The sequence below is a fragment of the Salvia hispanica genome, chromosome 3 (genome assembly GCF_023119035.1).
Source record: "Salvia hispanica cultivar TCC Black 2014 chromosome 3, UniMelb_Shisp_WGS_1.0, whole genome shotgun sequence".
NCBI lineage: Eukaryota > Viridiplantae > Streptophyta > Magnoliopsida > Lamiales > Lamiaceae > Salvia > Salvia hispanica.
The window spans coordinates 33,732,733-33,752,090 of record NC_062967.1 but is presented as its reverse complement, the minus strand read 5'-3'; the positions used below and the strand labels follow the sequence as shown (position 1 = coordinate 33,752,090).

The 19,358-nt window shown below is 34.6% G+C and overlaps 2 protein-coding genes across 2 annotated transcripts; one reads left to right on the top strand and one right to left on the bottom strand.

Moving 5' to 3' along the window:
- Positions 1-9,287: 9,287 nt before the first annotated feature.
- Positions 9,288-10,193, top strand: LOC125216729. The gene has a single exon (XM_048118494.1). The coding sequence runs from the start codon at positions 9,481-9,483 to the stop codon at positions 10,075-10,077; it is 597 nt and encodes a 198-aa protein (XP_047974451.1). The 5' UTR covers positions 9,288-9,480; the 3' UTR covers positions 10,078-10,193.
- A 2,811-nt stretch (positions 10,194-13,004) lies between these two features.
- LOC125212844 lies at positions 13,005-14,050 on the bottom strand. The gene has a single exon (XM_048113119.1). It carries the CDS (start codon positions 13,926-13,928, stop codon positions 13,305-13,307), a length of 624 nt encoding a protein of 207 aa, XP_047969076.1. The 5' UTR covers positions 13,929-14,050; the 3' UTR covers positions 13,005-13,304.
- Positions 14,051-19,358: the final 5,308 nt, after the last annotated feature.

The window sequence follows — 19,358 nt, the reverse complement described above, 5'->3', positions numbered from 1 at the left end:
TTCGAGAAGTCATCTATAAAGTGACAAAGACGAAAGTCAGCCTTTGCCTCAGTTGACATTGGTCCACACACATCAAGATGAACAGAGCTTTAAGTACTTCCTGGCCCTATTCCCTTTGACCTAAAAGGTCTCTAGTCATCTTGCTCTCGAGACAGATTCACACTTCGAAAATGGTTCCTTCTCAAGACCTTTGATGAGATCTTGATCAACCATCGCATAATCCTTCTTTCGTTGGCATGACCAAGTCTAAGGTGCCATAAGTAATGCGGTCATTCATTGAACTTCAAGGTTCTTTCTTAGAAATTTTCGATGTATTATCAGTTCGATTTCCGCGTTGATTAAATTGTGTATGATCGTGAACAGACAGTTTTCCATGATACCACGACAGATATAAGAACCATCTTTTCTTAATAACGCAATTGTCATTAAAATCAATATCCATCAAAAGACAATTTAGAAACCGAAATTAAATTTCTTCTAAAAAGAGGGTAACAACAAAACATTCTTCAAAATCAAAAATCTAATACTAAAAACGTAAATAAACGTCTCCCCACCGCAACTCCGCCACTTTCGTAGCGGCCGCCTCAAATTGACTTCGATCTCACGATCATGTAACCGTCTTGTCACCCGTACTAAGTCGATCAAAACATATATGATCGCTGCTCCGCATCAATAACCCAAGTATGAGTAGATGTCGAAGCCAAATACGATCGACTACTGAGCATGGTGCATACCAGAACTCTCGTCTTCTTGTGACACCGGCTTCCACGACCTTTCTTCACATTTGAAGCACTTTCCGCCTTGCTTCTGTCACCCCGATGTTTCTTCTTCTTCCTCTAGCATTCTTAGGCCGCCACCGGGTTCTGCCTTTTTCTTTCCTTTTCTAGGCCAGAGCCGTAGGAATTAGGCGCCAAACTCACATGGCCACCTTACCAACCATAAGGTCCTCCGCTCGACCGGGCTCCGCCGCCAGCCTCCGCCAAAGTGTAATTCCGCTTGTTCATCTCGGCTGAGCTTGAACCGTCGGGAAGCTAGGGGAAGACTGGGATGATAGTAACCTCGGGACTCGGATCGATCGTCCCTCCCACACACTTTCACCTGGCCGAGGTGACTCATCATCTCGAGGACGTGCGCCGCGTACGAGCCCTTCCTTCATGTAATTTCGTCATGATACTCCGAAAAGCTTGAGACTTAGCCGTTCGATTCTCGGGAAAGGCACAAAAAGATTGCGGTAGATTTTGTCAGTGATCTCGGCGCGCCTATGCGTAATGTTGATGCTCGAGTACCGATGACACAGGCCAACATATAGCACTTAGCCATCTCATTCGCCTTATGCCACCGTCTCATGCAAGATCTCGCACGCTTGCGCGGCATTAGCCGCCGCATGCCCGGGCGTGGAGTAGTGAGCACGAACTTGTACTCTTCGCCGTGAGAACGAGCATCCAAGTTTTGTTTCCATTCGATAATTTTGGCCTTCGAGTTTGTTTTCTTTGAGAATGGCAGAAAGAGGATTAAAAGACATCTTGACGGATTTTATTGCACTGCAAACAGAAGATTTTACTATTTGTCATAAACTTATGTAAGGAAATTGAGTAGATTAACCATAGAACTTTTCAAAATCTTACAACAACAAAATTAATAAATTGTATCCTCCTTTGGAGGTTAAGTACGCATCAAAAACTTTACAATATTACTGGTCACAACACCGACGCATCAATATCTTCCTCCTTTGGAGGTCAACACGCCAAATGCTGCCTAAGCATGACCATCAGATTTAGCATTACAGAATTTTATTTCTACAACACACTCCCATAACAATGTTCATGCGCTGATAACAAAACCAAGCTATCTCATAAATTCTGATTGAACCCTGAAAATCATAGTTCCTGGGGATTATTGTCCCCACTTTGCAGGTGGCAATAATATTGGGAACCACTTTCTAGTTCATTCTATTTATTATGTGAGAAGTCCGCCCTTATGAACTTACCTGTTTTCGTAGGATTATTGTCCCTACTTTGTAGGTGGCGATAATATTAGAAAATCAGCTTCACAAAATTTGGCAGTCCAACCGATGGAGACCATATATAAACCTTAAGTTCATAATTATCGCTTAGACATTTTAGTTATGGTTTTTCATTAATTATCCTTTAGCCTTAAGGCAGATTAAGACTAATTAAATTCTGTTGGTATTTAATTGACTGGATAATTAAATCATTTAATATCTTTAGTATCTTGGTTTAGGAATCATTAAACTAGAATTTAATTCTTATTCATGACTTACTATAAGATATACCTAAAATAAAGTACATTATTTATAATCTTAATTAGAATAATTCAAGTTCTATGATTCGAATGTTCTAATGTTCAACATGCATAAACATAAACAATAAAACAAGAACATGCTTCGTAATCAAATAAGACATGCATACATGAAATTCGCGAAATTTAAATCCAAATAATCAGAGGAAACCTAAAACATGCTGGCAGCGGAAGCGGGCGCATAATAAATCACATAATAATCAGATCTATTTAGCAGATTATTTAGACAAAAGCTATTCGCGTAATTATCACATGTATCATGCTCATAACTTGAATCAATCATGCTTTAAGAATATTGAAACCTAAAACATGCTTTTCTACGGAGCAGAAAAATACCTAATTAATTCTCCAAAGAATTGAAGATGGCTAGCGACTTCTCCACGTGATGCTTTGAGTACTAAACCACAAATCTTCTCTCTGGTTCCCGAACTATATCCCAATATCAGTGTGGGCTGATCTTACTAGAATACTAGCACTTAAATAAAGAAGACAGAAGAAATCCTTTTTGGAATAGGAGAGGAATTCGAAAATTCCTACAGCTGGGGAGCTCTATGATTTTCGAAAATTTGAGCAAAATAAATTGTGTTATTTCTGTCTCCTTTATTCTCCTATTTATATTAAGTTCCTTTTGGGCCCCAGACAGGGGATCTATGGAAGGTTTTGGATATGGGCTCATCCAATTTACTTTTTACTAATTAAATTGAACCCACAATTTAATATAAGTTATAATTGGAATATTACGAGCAGCCACTACAGAAGTAATATTGAACTCTCCCCATCCAAATCCGAAATTACAAGTAATCCGGGTTTCCGTTTAACTTTCATTTCCCGTGCTTAAGATTAAAATGTCCATTAATTAATTAATGTCTGCTATTGACTTAATTAATTAACTTCTTATTAATTCCAAGAGTGGACTTAGCATGAAACGCTTATTTATTATTCATAGAGTAATCACACTCCAACTAGCTAGGTTTCGAATAATAAAACCTCGTTTCACGCTCCTCTTGAGGACATTATCAAACGAGACTCAGCTCGCGCACGATTCAATATAATAGCAATCCTAGCATCGCTAGGTATCGATCACCACTACCCAATATATCGGGATAATTGGGTTACGAAAAACCCGCACCATTTGATAAGTCAAAGTAGTGCATAATCAATACCGTATGCTCAATGCTAACCTACATTGATTAAGAAACAAATATTTATCAAGACCTCGCCTTTCAGTAGATAGCCTAAAGGCAAGTCTTGCTGTTAGATCCGTTCAGTGCTATACCACACCAATGTCATCTTATTTCAGTAAGGCTTAGAAATATGCGGACTGACATTGCAACCTTTCTCGATGGATAGTCAAATTCCATCTAGGTTGTGAAATTCATCTTTTTCTTTGTTTAGAACTGACCGTGTTACCTTAAAGTGGACGACGCCCACAACCGGTCTACTAAAACAAAGACTTAGACTTTGTTAAGTTAACTTATACATTTAAACATGCATTAACATCCATTAAATGTAAAACATAACAACATTATGACAAAAATAATCTGTTTTATTTATTGGAAAATAAAATAAGAGTTTTACAGTATTCAATCACTCGAAACGTGATTTCTAGTATACAAACTCTAACAGTCCCATCCCGGGGGACGAGATGAGGACATTACATGTTGCTATTGTCCCGTCCCCTGCAGGTCACGAAGGCAAGGGACGGTGGGGGGCTGTCCCTTGACACCCTCGGCTGGCCAATTAGAAGTCGCATATCAAAACACACAAAACACAACCAGGTATGCTAATATTCAACTAATAGCGATGACTAATCCTTTCATGCGAGTGGAGGGGTGATGAGACGAGATCCGCGTCGCCACCCAATTGGAGTGAAGGCAACAAAGGATAAATGCTAACGACGAGGCATCAGTTTAACTTGTGTGGCCCGTCCCCTCAAGAAATTGGTGAAATGAATAGAACATTTTTGTTCAAGATATTGGAAAGCATATTAGATAGAAGCCCTAACTTAACCCAATACCATAGTCAAAGGTAGATAGAAGCCCTAATTTTCTGGAACCGACTTATTACTCTCTCCGTTCTGCAAGAATATGCATTTTTATTGGGCACGAGTTTTAATGCACAGTTGGTAAAATAAGAGATAAGTAGAAAGAAAAAAGTAATTAAAGTATTATTAGTGGAAAATGGGTCCCACCTCATTAGAGAGAAAATAGTTTCAAAATTTAGAAAGTGTATATTCTTGTGGACATACTAAAAATGAAAGAGTGCATATTCTTATGGGACGGATGGAATATGTACCTAACGCAGGTAGATGTAATGTAATTTAGTTGATGATGATGAATGTGTATCTCTCTCATAGATAGCATATTGTCAGCGATAACCCTTCGTATTCCTTTTGAGATAGGACTTTAGGTTGTCCCATTCTAGGGGGCGAGATGGGGACATTACACGTTGTTGTTGTCCCGTCCTCGCGGTGGGGGTTGTCCCTCCACACCTTCGGCTGGCCAATTAGAAGTCGCATTTCAAAACTCACAAAGTACAACCAGGTATGCTAATATTCAACAGCGATGACTAATCCTTTTTCTGCGAGTGGAAGGGTGATGAGACGAGATCCGCGTCGCCACCCAATTGAAGTGAAGGCAATAAAGGATATACGCCAGCAACGAGGCATTAGTTTAACTAGTGTGGTCCCGTTCCCTCAAGAAATTGGTCAAATGAATAGAACATTTTTGTTCAACATACTAGTGTATGATAAGCATATTAGATAGAAGCCCTAACTTAACCCTAAACCCTAAAACCATAGTCAAAGGTAAATGATTGGTTTCCTCTTATATGTTATTCCACACTTTCGTGTGAAAGTGATGTGGGATTGTTTCAATCCATCCTTTCAAGCCATGGGCCCACTATCCCTTTTGTTTTCCTTTTCCTTTCAGGCCCAATTTGATAAGCATATAAGATAGGAAACGCTAACTTAATCCAAAACCATGGTCCAAGGTAAAGGATTGACTCCCTCTTATATGTTATTCCATACTTTCGTGTGAAACCGATGTGGGATCGTATCAGAGTACTTACTTTTCCTTAGCTAGCTTGTCAGCATACTGTTGGACGGTCACATGACTCACTTTAATGTTGATGCCGCCAAAAGCCTCGGCAACTCTATCTAGAGACGGGTTGTGTAGGAGCGGCACATCACTCACTGTCACAGTAGCTTTTTCATTCACTTTTCTCTTTTCTGTTTTACCCCCCATCAGACGACTTTGAGTGTTGAGTATTGGGAGATGACATGAAGTTGTCGGGATCCTACTCCACAATGTGACATAGCTCCGATCCAAGACTTTGTTCTCTTGAGAGCAACACTTAAAAAGCCTTGGAGAAGTTCTCAGAATTCGAAGAATTTAAAGCGCTTCTTCTCATCCATGAAGAAGACTTTAATTGTCTTATTGAGCAATGTTGTAACCGCTCAGCCACATCTTCTGGGTGTTGGCAAAGATGTTGCTCCACTTCACGACATCGTTCTAGACTCATGCCAAATGTCGAGTCCTTCGGCCATTGCATGTTGTACTTCTAGGTAGCCCGGTCCCAGAACAACTAGAACTTCTTGTTATTGGTGATTACAACGTCCTCAAAAATATCGATGTAGATATTTTCCAAAGTCAATGCCTCCCGGGGGTTTACTTCCTCAGTCCTAACTCAGTCACCAACTTTTTGCCCTTGCCCCTTCCCTGATTTGTAGCCGTTTTCATTTCACTGATTTCATAGTCATCAATGTTCACGCCTCTATTTTAAAAAGACTATGGATGTGGTACAATCAAATCGCATATTAATAAAACCATCAAATTAATTTAATTGTCCTTCATATAATTTACATATTTTTTAAATCACATATTAGCCACGTATATAGTTCTATGAAGAATCAGGATTTGATTTATTGAAATTTGATGGCAATGTATGGTGATAGAATCGAATACACTGGTCACTGCTCACCAGATTCATCTACAACATTAAAGTTGCGTTTATGTCAACATTATGGACTATGGTATTAGTTTAGGTCATTTGATTGACCAATTATTATTATTATATTTCCTTTATAAGCGTTGTTTAATTATAATTTTATTTGAACTTCACTTGGTGTGTGATAAAATATGCAAAAATTTAGTTTGAAATTTAGACAAGTAAGCATTTTTATATTGCTCTCTGCTTGATCATCGTCCCTATATATTAACCTTGACTTTTTAGATGTGGCTCTTGTTATTCATTTTATGGAATTTGTGGAAGACACTATTCAAATATTGTATTTTATGTATGAAATGTATTCGATATGATTGTCACGACGACGTTTCTATTACGAATTAGTCTATGTATAATGTACATAAAATTATCATTGATTAATCTATTGTTTACAAAATTGATTAGAAATTTGGGATATATATGCAATCATATTATGCATGCCCAGCCGCTTGATGAATTCTATAATTTGAGCTAATAGTTTTGGTTTATATTCAATTGAAAGTAGTAGGACTAGAGAAATTCTAATAACGAAGATAAAAAATTATTCAATCATGGAAAATATTTTTTTATCATTAATACTAAGATTTCTCCAATATGTAGCGAGTTCACTGTGATATGAACCAAACAAGATAGTTCAATTAAAACTATCAATAGATTTTAGAGATCCTAAATTAATTTCAATTCATCTATACATTTTGATTTGTTTAAAATTTTATACTCCACTATATATATTGAGCGTTACATATTAATTTTTTTAATAAGCACAGTTAGAAAATATTGTTTTGGAGGTCAATTAGCAATGGGTTTCTAGAAACTTAATGAAGTTATATATATTTGTTGAAATAGAAACAATACATTAGAATGGAGTCAAAGTGAAGAATAAAAAGATAAGGTTTGAAAACGGAACAAAAGTAGTGTAAATATTTCTTAAAACGATTCATATAGTATTCTCCTTTCCATTTCTTTGAATCTTTGACTTCTTGGTTTTTTTTTCATTAATTGAGTATTTCTCGTTGGTGGTCCAATCCAACAACTATCTCTACTAAGAATATGATAACATTAACAATGATACCCCGAAGCTTAAAATAATAAAATCCTGCTTATTTAATTAAGAATACACTAATTAAAAAATTGTATGGTTTTAATGGTTATAGCTTAGTGTTGCTAATATTCTTTGCATGTTACTATATTGGCATTAATCATATTCGATTGGTCTTCTTAAAGATTTGGTGTACTAAATAAAGGTATGAGTTATTTGTCCGTCGATCTTCTTCTACTTCTCTATCAAAAAAATTCTTCTTCTACTTCTCCACTCTCTATGTAGATTTTGAGAAACCCACTCATAATAATTTTTTTAGAAAATTATTGTGAAACACACTCATAATAAAATTTTGAGAAAATTATTGCTAAACAGTAATATACGTTATAGACATCATACTTTTATGCGTGTAAATTTGGTTGTTTTGTCACCACAAAAGTGTCTGTTACCGCGAATTAAGAGTGTAGAGTGCAGTTATGGAAGCATGATAGTATTAGTTAAGGTTAATAGCTATTTATCGAAGTTTGGTGAAATATTAGATTGTCTTATAAACTTTTAAAATTAGAATATTAAATTATGAAGTTTCAACTTTTTTATATCCAGACACAAAATATCATTGTTTAACTATATTTAAAAAGACGTGATTCATTAATATAAGTTTTTTTTCTATTACAATTTTTTTTTCATTTTTCTCTTATTTTATTGAAATATTATCGTTTTTAACATTACAAAAAACATCGATTTATGCATAGAGAAGACAATTGAGAAAATATAAAATTTCATAATTTAATATTTTAATTTGAAATGTCATGATATAAACCAGAATTTAACTAAATATCATGATTTAAATAGATATTATCCCTAGTAATTGTTGATTTGAATCACGCCTATTCTTCTTACTCCTTTAATTCTAATAATTGCTATACCTTGCATTTAATTTTTAGAGTTGTGGACCAATCTCATAATTCAAAAATTATTTTATGGCTTCTTTTATGAGATTCGACATTGAGTGTATCTAGTAAAAGTGTCACAGTTGGTTTTGCTCAAATCAATAATAATTTAATTATCAAATTATGTAGTCCACTGATTAAGTCCTGTAGATATGACAAGATATTACCGTATCACCTAATGTATTCCGTGGAAAAAATCAAAATAAACAAATGCAATAAATTATTAGGTATTATTGTTAAACATCCAATCCAATATTCAAAATCTTCTAAGCACTTCTATTATTAATGTATTGAACGCTTCAAGTTTTATTTTTAGTTTTTGGGATATGCCCTGCAATCATTTATAATTACTCTAATCGTGATACAACACGATCATACATATTTCTTATTTGTGATTATCTTGACCATATCTATCGTTAATTTGATCATCCTTAAAATTAACTATTACTGAATCTCATGAAAAGAAAACTTCATTGCGTTAAAATCCACAAACCCAAACCAACTTTATAACTATAGTATAACAATAATAAGACTTTTAGATATATAATATATTCTTTGTTTATTTATTCACTATTCCTACTATATAACACAGCATTTGTAGGTGCATATGAATTATGATCATGATTTCATTGACTTTGATCAACTGTTTTATACCTCTAATAATTGACATAAATTATAATTTAGAGAGTAATAGAATACTTATAATACCTAAAATTAGGAAACATAATCTATTAATTCTTTTTATATCATTCAAAAGGTAATCGAATACTTATTATACCAAGGAAACATAATGTATTACTCCAATCGGTTTCCTTCCATGTCTACATAAAACATAAATAGAATATTCATAATAGTATTTATTATAGTAAAAATAATACCATATTACCAATATAAATCTCCAATAAATTTTCCAAAAATATTACAAATACTCATCATATTCGACCTCCAAATCGTAACCAAGAGCAGGTTTTAAATTTCCCAAAATACCCCTATACATTGATTTAATTACTGAACTGCCACCGGCTGATTTCCTATATAAACATTGCATCACATTTCATTAGGTTTGCCGAATTGGAGAGCAAATCGGCCCTTGTAAACTCACTTTCCCAATCTTTTCTACTTTTTCCAGAATTTAGAAAACACTCTCTCCACACCAAAGTACAACCAATGGAAGCGTCTTCGAGAAACAGATCCTCGCACGGTACAACCTTCCACAGCCACAGCCACTTCCCGCGCTCGCTCTCGCCGTCCGGCCGCTTCTGCGCCTCCTCCATCTCATCGTCGGCCGCGACACTCTCCGCCCGCTCTGATCCCCGGCTACGATCCAGCAGCCCTACGCGCGTCAGCCTCGGCAGATCCGTTTCGCCGTCGTCATCGGTCCGATTCTCCGCATCTCAGAGGCATCCGATCGCTTCTCATCGCCAGAAGCATAGCCAACGCTCGCTGCCGAAGAAGACGTGTATGTGCTCCCCTACGACGCACCCAGGCTCCTTCCGGTGCAGCCTGCACAAAAGCAGCATTGTCCCCGGCTACGGCGGGAACCAGGCGTCGCCGTCCTCGTCGTATCGGTCCAGCCATCAATTGAATATGCGCCGATCCGCGATGACGAATTCGCTGGTGCGAATTGGCACGGTGGAGGGGGATTTGGTGAGGAGAGCATTGGCGGCGCTGATTCGGCCGTCGTCGCACAGCTTGCGCCGCCGGCACGACTTCCAGCCGCGGCCGAGCCGGCTCTCCGTCATGTCGAAAGCCGATGGCTTATAATAGGGGAAAATTTGTATCTGGCGGGTTTTTTTTGGTGTACACAACAGACGCGCTAAGTGAACTCGGTCGGTTTAGCCGTTTTTTCGTGGCTCTGAAATTTTTGAATTTGAAAACAACTCGGAGCGGTCTTCGAATTTTTTTCTCTTAAAAAAAAACTTTATTGAAGTAGCAATCACGCAGTTGGACAAGATTTGCAGCGATTTTTGGAAAACTTATTAATATAGAAATATGTTACTTTTTCATATTCCGCTTAAAAAGGATTATTTTTATTATGGTAATGGTTTTGTGAATTTATGGTTTTTTATTTTTCGTAAATTAGGAAGTTTTGATTTCTCTTCAGTAGTCAAGTAGTCTAGGCTGAACTCTGAATAGGTGGAGGAATGAATTGAGATTTAGAATTGGCATAAATCTGTGATCCAGATTTACTAACGAAAAACTGAATAAAACCAAAGGAAAAACAACATTCAAACCAAAAGGTATAAATTACATTTATTTTAATGGCTTAAATTCTCATTAATGACAGTCGAATTTATGGTAATCTGATAATTTACGGGTTCTGAAAAATGAAAATGAATTTTGCGATCTAAGTTAAGGTCAAACTAATCTTTATTGTAATTATGCATTTAATTAGTTTACTTTCGAGCATTAATGATTAATGACTAATTCCTTATTATTTTGAAAAATTGGGATTTAGCTCCTTATTTAAAATAGGAAAGTAAACGCCCCCGAATCAATATTGCGTCGCGAATGGTTGTGACTGCGATAAATGACAAAAATAGTTTAATGGAATACTTGAAAAACAAATTGAATTGACATAAAAATTTTAAAATTGATTGCAGCTTCACTGTACTTATTTTGTTTGTTGAATTCTAAATTTGTTGAAAGGTTGGTTCCAACATTTTTTTTTCTTTATTGCTATTGTTGACAAAGTAGAGAAACACGAGATGTTGTTATTGTTGATTATATACTCCGTATGAATTAATCAACTATATACAGGTATGTGACTTTTCTTGGATGAATAATAGTAGTATCATTCATGTGTGAACGAGTGCGCACACCCTTTTCAAAATTTCAACTCAAATGTTAGATTTATTCTTGTGTCATGTACTTGAAATAGTAATTTTATATAGCCTGTATAAATCTTTCTTCAACTTCAAAAATTATTCTTCTTGCGCGTTCAACATGTACCGCCAGACTACTTGGTGGAAACCTAATTCTTTACCAAAAAATATATTCAAGAAGGTTAACTTCTCATCCATCCAATAAATCTTCCATCTATTCCGGGCTACAAGAGAGAGTATTAGTCTAATAGAGAATGGTTGTGCAAATACCGCAACATAGTTGATTTCGACTTTTTAACTATATCGTTTCACAACAAGTCATACTTTATATCTGTCAATTTCTTCGTTAAAATTCTTCTTAAGTGTATACACCACTTGATCCCTTCAGTAGTATCACGAACTTCCATATCATTATTCTCTAGGGCTTTGATCGATCTCTTACGCCTACGATTCTAGCTCAATGCATCATTCTTCTTAACTTTACACACCCACTTGACTCCAAATATCTTTGCTGGTGGTAAGCCCCATGACCACGATCATCGTGCCTTCTGAGCGGGACAATTGGGTCCACGTTGCTAAGAGCCGGTGTTGACAACGTCATGCCACAAAATTCGGATTCATTCTCATCTCTGTTGAATTTGGGAGGGGCACAATATGTGGATGGATCGCTTATGTGCCGGTGAGGATGGTTTCGAGAACACAACAAAATGCCATAACGCATATGTGAGTAAAAAAGGTGACACTTGTTTCCAAAGTTGATTACATCAACTGGGAGACATAATATCAAGAAAGATTATCTGTAATTACTATTAATTTAATATCCGAATTAATCATTATATTTTTAAGTTGTTGATTTGGAACATCACTGAATTATGTGGTGGACCAAATGTATCAGCTTACCTAATCGATAAATTCTTCTTAGGTTAAAAGAATCCTTCGAATTCAGTAGGAACAGATCTGGATTTCTCTCTAACTAATTTTTTAGTTTGTGTCCATGGATTGTTGTCTTTTTTCTTTTTCTTTTTTTATAATTTGCAAAATGGTTGATTCTTAATTTCCTCTTATGGTTCTTTTTCGAAATTTTGATTTGAAAAATGTGGGAAGTCTAAGACGTTTCAAACTTTTATACTTTCAAATTGTGGGCACAAAAGTAGAAGAGAAGGAATGACCAAAGAGTGATTGAAAATAGGTGGTGGAGAGAAACACAAAGGGAAAAAGTGGGCATACCCCCTTGTTTAGGTGATGTTCCTATAAAAATTGGCCAACATATTCGAACTTTTTCCATAGGAGTGAAACCAAAGGGATTGTGTTGATGAATTCTTTGCACACTCTTGGCTTGTAAAAAAGTTGTAGTGTGGGTCATTCATAATTTCCACCCACTCCCATTTCTACCTATCAACAACCTAAATGTGGATTCAATCATACTAGTGTTACCTTTGACTTTTTTGGGCATAAACATAGTTGGCCTAATTTCTAACGAATTTGATGTCAACATTCGGCAAAATATGCAGTGTTAAAGTTTGCAACTCTTTTGTTACTATAGTCTATAGTTAGTAACATAGGGCGGCACTCCATCCACAATGTACTAATTTTTATTACGAATAATTATCATTTTTTCAAATATGTACTTTGTTTTGCCTTTATAATAGAAAGTGAACATGCAATGTATTGTTTTTATCCATGTTCTAGGACCATCTATAAAATAGACGACGTGTCATGATATACTTTAGTCTAAAATTTGTTAAATTGAAGGAAATTCGGTAATAAAATTATACTATTACTTGCTCCACATTTTATCTATACATATAAAATCGAATGAAACTCGATAACAAAATAACTCCCAAATAAAGTAAAACAAACACATCATATGCAAAACATCTTTATGAGAACATGTCATGTTCGAGTAAATTAAAGACACAATTGAAATTAGTAAAGATACTAAGTAGACCCATAACCACTTTACCGAATTTCAGTTGGTGGATGGGACTGTTGATAGTCCATTCTACGCCTAGCAAAATACAATACATACTAAAATAACCAAGATGCCTAAACCAATTAAGCTCTAATGGTGGAAAGAGCCCCAAAAACCAATTTCTCACCACTCAATTGAACTCAAAATTAACAAAAGATTAAAATATATCACGAAATTGCCACCAACCGTTAATTTCAAGTAGGTTTCAAGTTCTGAAACATGGCATCCCACTTGATATCTTCAACTGCAGGGGACCAATACTCATCACAATCCTCTCCCTCCTCCTCCTTCCGATCTCCCTCCTCGGTCTCAGGGGGGAGATCGCTCGTCCACGGGCTCGAGAAGCTATCGATTCTCGAGCTGTGGAACAACATGGGGCTCCCATTGGTCAGCAGGAGCGGCGCCCTGCCACCAACCTGCAGGTTCCCGCTCCTGCTGGCCAGTGCCATCCTCTTGTTCCTCCTCAGCAGCGCACCGCCCTTCCATCGGGCGCTGTAGCTGCTGCGCAGGGGAACAAGCGCCAGGGCAGAGTCGTCGCGGGCCCGGGCCCACGGCGGGCGGAGGTACTTGGAGAAGCACCTCTTGGTCCTCTTGATGGCGATGAGGATCCGGGATACCGGCCTCCCGCTTTCCTTCCTCGCGAGCTTGAGGATCTCGAGGCGGTGTTTGGCTATCGAGATCCCCATGCTCTGGAGGAACTCGTGGTTGAGATAGGAGATGTCGCCTTCCTCGAGCTCGTTTCGAGCGAACGAGAGGCCGTACTCGTAGACGAGGGTGGGCTCGAGCCCTGTTTTTGAGAGCCATGAGAACCAATCCATTGGAGCAAGTGTGTGTGGAGAAAAATGAGTATGTTTCAAACTTTGGTTAAAGGCAGCCTATTTATGAAAAGACTATAATGAACTTTGCTTAAGTTGATTCTTGAAATAATGTTTGTTTTTTTGGGTTGGTAGTTGAATGTTAAAGAAAAGTGAAGTTGGGGTTGGGCGTGTTGAGTGAGTCGAATTGGAAATTTGTATACAATTATTTTTACTTTACCTATATAATACAGTACTAGTAATATAAATTGTGAATTTTAAAAATAAATATGTACTCCCTCCATCCCATAAAAGTTGAGACAAAACTTTTGGGCACGGAGATTAAGAATTTATATTAAATAAATAGGAGAGATGAAAAAAGTAGGAAAGATAAGAGAGAGTAAAGTAAATAATGGAATAAAGTAAGAGTGATTAGATGTTTTGTATTTTGTTAAAAAAGAAAATGACTCAACTTTATTGGGACGGATTAAAAAGGAATACGACTCAACTTTTATGGGACGGAGAGAGTACTGCATAAAAAAGAAAGATATATCTTGTGAGGCTTGCTTAAGGTAGGAGTATGGGACGAAAAGTGTGGGCTTCAATGCTATTTATTGTTCCCTCTCCCGAAAAATAAATTAATAAATATGTTTATTATTACTTTTATTCATATGGGATATTATTTCCAAAAAATACAGTTAATATATGAGAAATGTATTTGCCATCAATCACGGCCTGAGTAAAGGCGGTCCAAAGCGGCAGTGCTTGCTTTTTCAATTTCTATTTTAATTGAGTCTGATAAATTACAAGAGAATTAAACCCTTTGGATCTGATATATGAAAGGAACTATAGTTTAATTCATTGAATTCGTCGAATATGTCACAAATCTCAACAAATTAACGGCATTTACTTCAACTGACAGCAAACGAATTATTGTCATTAATGTCACGTAGTGAAGTAATTAGGTAAGTAAAGTAAGTAAATTAAATAACAAGACAAGAAGTAATGAATAAAAAAAGTAATTTGTTCATGTGACATGTCTGTGTGTACCAAAATGTATAATAAGTGGTTAATGTTGAATTATTGCTATTGTGAAAAAGGAAGAAGCACTAAATAAAAGCATTTATTTGTTGTCAACTTTCAAAGTAAATATTTCTGGTTTATATAGTCGCTTTATATAACCCAGGGATTTGGCTGGAAAAGCAAATCCTAACTATTGACCAAGAATCAGCTTTTCTATGAGCAATACAAAGTAGGGAAGCAATACAAATTTTTATTATTTTCATATTATTTATAAATCATGCCTTGACTTTCTATTTTAATTTGAAGTAGGTTTTTTCCTGATATCATCCGTAACTAATACCCTATTAATTAGTTCATTATTTGTAACAATCATGCATGTATCACGATAAGAAAGCAACTACACATTTCAATTTCAGTAAAAATAAAATTATGTAAAATTATGCAATGGTGTTTATGTGTTTAAAGATTAGTTCATACTTCATACTTATTAGTAGCTTACATATGTTGTTGGTACTTGGTTGGATCATAGATAATGTTATTATAGGATGTCTCTAATATTCTCTCCAAACATCATTCTTGATTTATTTCCAAAAATCATGATTTCAAATCCTCAACTAACCAATTTTATGAGGCATGCGAAACTAGAAAAAGCCATCATTGAAATAAGGAGATTGAGTTCACGAGCTCCAAAACGACATCGAATAGAGTCGTATTGTCAACCATGTGAAAAGCTATGGTTATGATTCTTATGAATAGTCGTATAATTTGGAGTTTATCCAACAAATAAAATGATGTGCTTTCTAATCCAAGGGTCTAGTTGAGTGGTAGAGACTCACACATTCTTAATCAAAGATTAGGGGATCGATTTTTCACTTTTGAGTATAGGGCAATATTAAATCTATGGGTTAATTGTCCCACTTCTACAAGCCTAAAAACTAGCAAAGAAACTAGTCATTGGTGACCGTTGATAGATATCTTGTTCATAAACAAAAAATGGTTTGTTTTCTAGCTTGACTTGTCATACAAATTCTTCACAAATATGCATGTGTGCCCATTCCCTTCTGCAATTTGTTCAAAACTATACGCATTAATTCGATGTATGTGTATATGATTGAGACAGTAAATATCATTTTTAGATCTATTTTTATGAGAATTTTTTATATATATATTCGACATTGCTTTTTATATATATAATGCAATGATATAAATTTTTAATGGCAATATATAGTAAATCATACAAAGATTGAATTGAACCATGGTTCAGATTAATTTGCAATCTCAATTATATACGGAATTGTAGAGAATTAAGATAGACAACCCACTCAAAACTCAGAAGATATGAGATATCCTCAATTAATTTGGTTTTGACGTTCATATATGTCTAAATCTCAATTTCAAACTCATGCAAATAAAATGATGATCGAATTTGTAAGAAATCGAAAGATTGAGACATTGTAACAACCTTTAAAATGATAACCATGTCTTTTTTTCCTGAATGTCTGTTATTCCGATCCGAATGGTAATATATGTAAATTTATTAATCGTTATAGTATAAAAGTATAAATTTTAATAAGTAAAAAAGCTTAAAATATTAATTTATAATATGGGAGTGTTATATTGCTAACTCATTACTTAATTGCTAACTATAATTAAATAATACTAGTTATTAGATATTCAAATTAAGGGCTTAGATCATTAATCCCTAAATGTCAATACGATCAACGAAAAACGTCAATAAGGCCATAGGATTAATTTCAAAAAATATCAATATGGGTATTAATGTCAATTAACTACATGTTTAGTTATAACTAATTTTTAAAATAAATCCCAAAACTTTAAATTCATATAACATATATCAAATTAAAGATAATTTCATAAGGATTCCAACGATATCCTACATGCATATGTTCCGACGTCAAAATTTAAAATAAAAATTTGAAATTTTTTAATTTTTTCGTACAAGCAGAAATGTCAACATACTATATATTATAATACATGTCATTTGTCAATATAAGCAATGGGTTAACATTCTTAAAGCATTGTGTTGACATTCTCAAAGCATTGTGTTGATATTTTCGAAACACTATATTGACATTTTCATCCAAAATCCTAATTTGGAGTTTTTTTTTTATCTTTTTTTATTTTATTAATAAAAACGAAAATTACACGTGGAAAATTGTAGACCACACGTTTTCTAAAATCCTATGGCCTTATATTAGTTGAAGTTAGCAATTAGTAAATGATGAGTTAGCAATTGATCACTCCCCTATTTCAATATATTTAAATATGGGTAATTAATTAATTATATGTTCTATTGACAAATTGGAAAAAAATACTAAAGAATATAATGGTAAAAGGAACTTCTGCAATCCAATGTATTAGCTGATAATTATATTAGTTTATTGCATGCTTATGCGCATGCAGATGCATATATATAAGTTGTGTGTAAACTTGTACAACTAACCTGAATTTAGTTTAATGAAGATGTCCGTGACAAATGATACTACCAAATAAAAAATTAATTCTGATTTTGAATCACAAGATGAGATAGAGACTTCATCAATATTAGTTTATCATTTAACATTTCACGGTATTACAACTACTCATATAGTGCTGTCTTTATAAATAAAACATAACTACAAACGGGTCACAACGTAGTTAGCAGCGCGGAGCAGTGGTAACCTTAAGGTCACGGATTTAAACTCTGTCACCCGTTCCAAAGACGTGTTCGGTATACATGTGATTTAAAAAATATATAAAAAGAAAATACATTACTATAGTACTTTTTAAGCGGTTTTGGTAGTTATGTTTAATCCAAAATTAGCTTTTTCCACTTTTAACATAGTACTAGTATGCACATAGTGGATGGTAGGTGCCCGCGCTTATATCTCATCAACCGTCTAACAACCTGCGGAACTACTACTATTTCTCTACAATCTTCAATATGATGATAATTGATGAATATAAAGAGCAAAAAAATTAAAGAAGCGATCCTTTGATGCTCAATGGGAAACGATAAACACATAAATAAAGATGAGTTGATTTGTGTGAATTACAAAAGGATAATACAATAAAGAAAGAATCACATTTATTATGGTAATCAGGGACGGATCCAGAAATTCTCTATAGGTGGGGCAAAATTCTATATAAAGAGATTTTAAGGTTTTGAGAAGGGGCATTTATAAAGGTATTTAAAAAAAAAAATTAAAAATAGTAATCAAAATAGCACAAATAAATTTTTTTGAAGTGGGGCATTTGCCCCTTGTTGAGAGCATATAGATCTGTCCCTGATGTAATCATATAAAGTAAAAGGTGTAAGAAATTTTAGATTACATCTGAAAAACATGGAATATTACATTGTTATCATCTTGCTTTTAAAGTGTCTATATATTACTCCTATTAGATCTTCAAATCCAATAATCAATCTAATAAGTATTTAGTTTGAATCTGACTTATTGAACCATGACCCAATATCATTGTCGATTTTACTTATCTGTCTGGTTTTTAAAATATTATTAAAAATTCAACAAAACATTTATTTGTGACACTAGCAAAATTAAAATTTACATGTCCAAATCAAATTTACTGGTCGAGATTTAGTGAACGTGTATACAGAAAATGTAAACTTTAAAGTTTGAGTTAATATGGGATATTCTCACTTAACTATATTCGAATTTAATTCCTTTCTTGATTTTGTCCATGTCTTACCATTTCCACGTACGTTGTTGTATTGGGCTTTTGGGCCCTAAAATATCAAATCAGCAATATGCTTCGTTTCCTCAAAAATAAATAGTAATGTCTTATTAACTTCACCGTGGCCAAGAATGTTCATGCATTAAAAAAATACTACTAACAATGAGTAGCTGATCCGAAATTCATTGGTCTGATTAACACATAAAATAACATAAAATATATACTCCCTTCGTCCCATAATAATTTGCATTATTTCCTTTTTATTCCATCCCACAAAAATATACACTTTCAATTTTGAAAACTCTTTCATCTCTAATAAGATAAGACCCATTCTTCACTAACAATACTTTAATTACTTTTTCTCTCTACATCTCTCTTACTCTATCAATTTTGTATTAAAATCTGAGTAATCTCAAAGTATATATTCTTTAGGGACGGAGAGAGTATTATCTTACCACTTAATCCTAAACACACAAAACAACAACTCTTAAAACCCGTACCATTATCCAAATGTAACATTCACCTAGGAACGAAGGGAATACTTATTAAGCTGGTATGTTTATGCAATATTTAAGAAGGAATCTATTAGTTGGCAATTTGATTAATTAGTTTAATTAAAGAATATTTCATCCGTATCCGTCCATTTTTTAAAGACTCATTTTGACTCGTTAGGAGTTTTACAAAATTGTTTAACTTTATAAAAAAAATGATAGAAAATATTAAATGGAATACAACTCT

What these genes read in the sequence shown, in the direction of transcription:
- LOC125216729 (XM_048118494.1), top strand. Translation starts at nt 9,481, where the DNA reads ATGGAAGCGTCTTCGAGAAACAGATCCTCGCACGGTACAACCTTCCAC.
- LOC125212844 (XM_048113119.1), bottom strand. Translation starts at nt 13,928, where the DNA reads ATGGATTGGTTCTCATGGCTCTCAAAAACAGGGCTCGAGCCCACCCTC.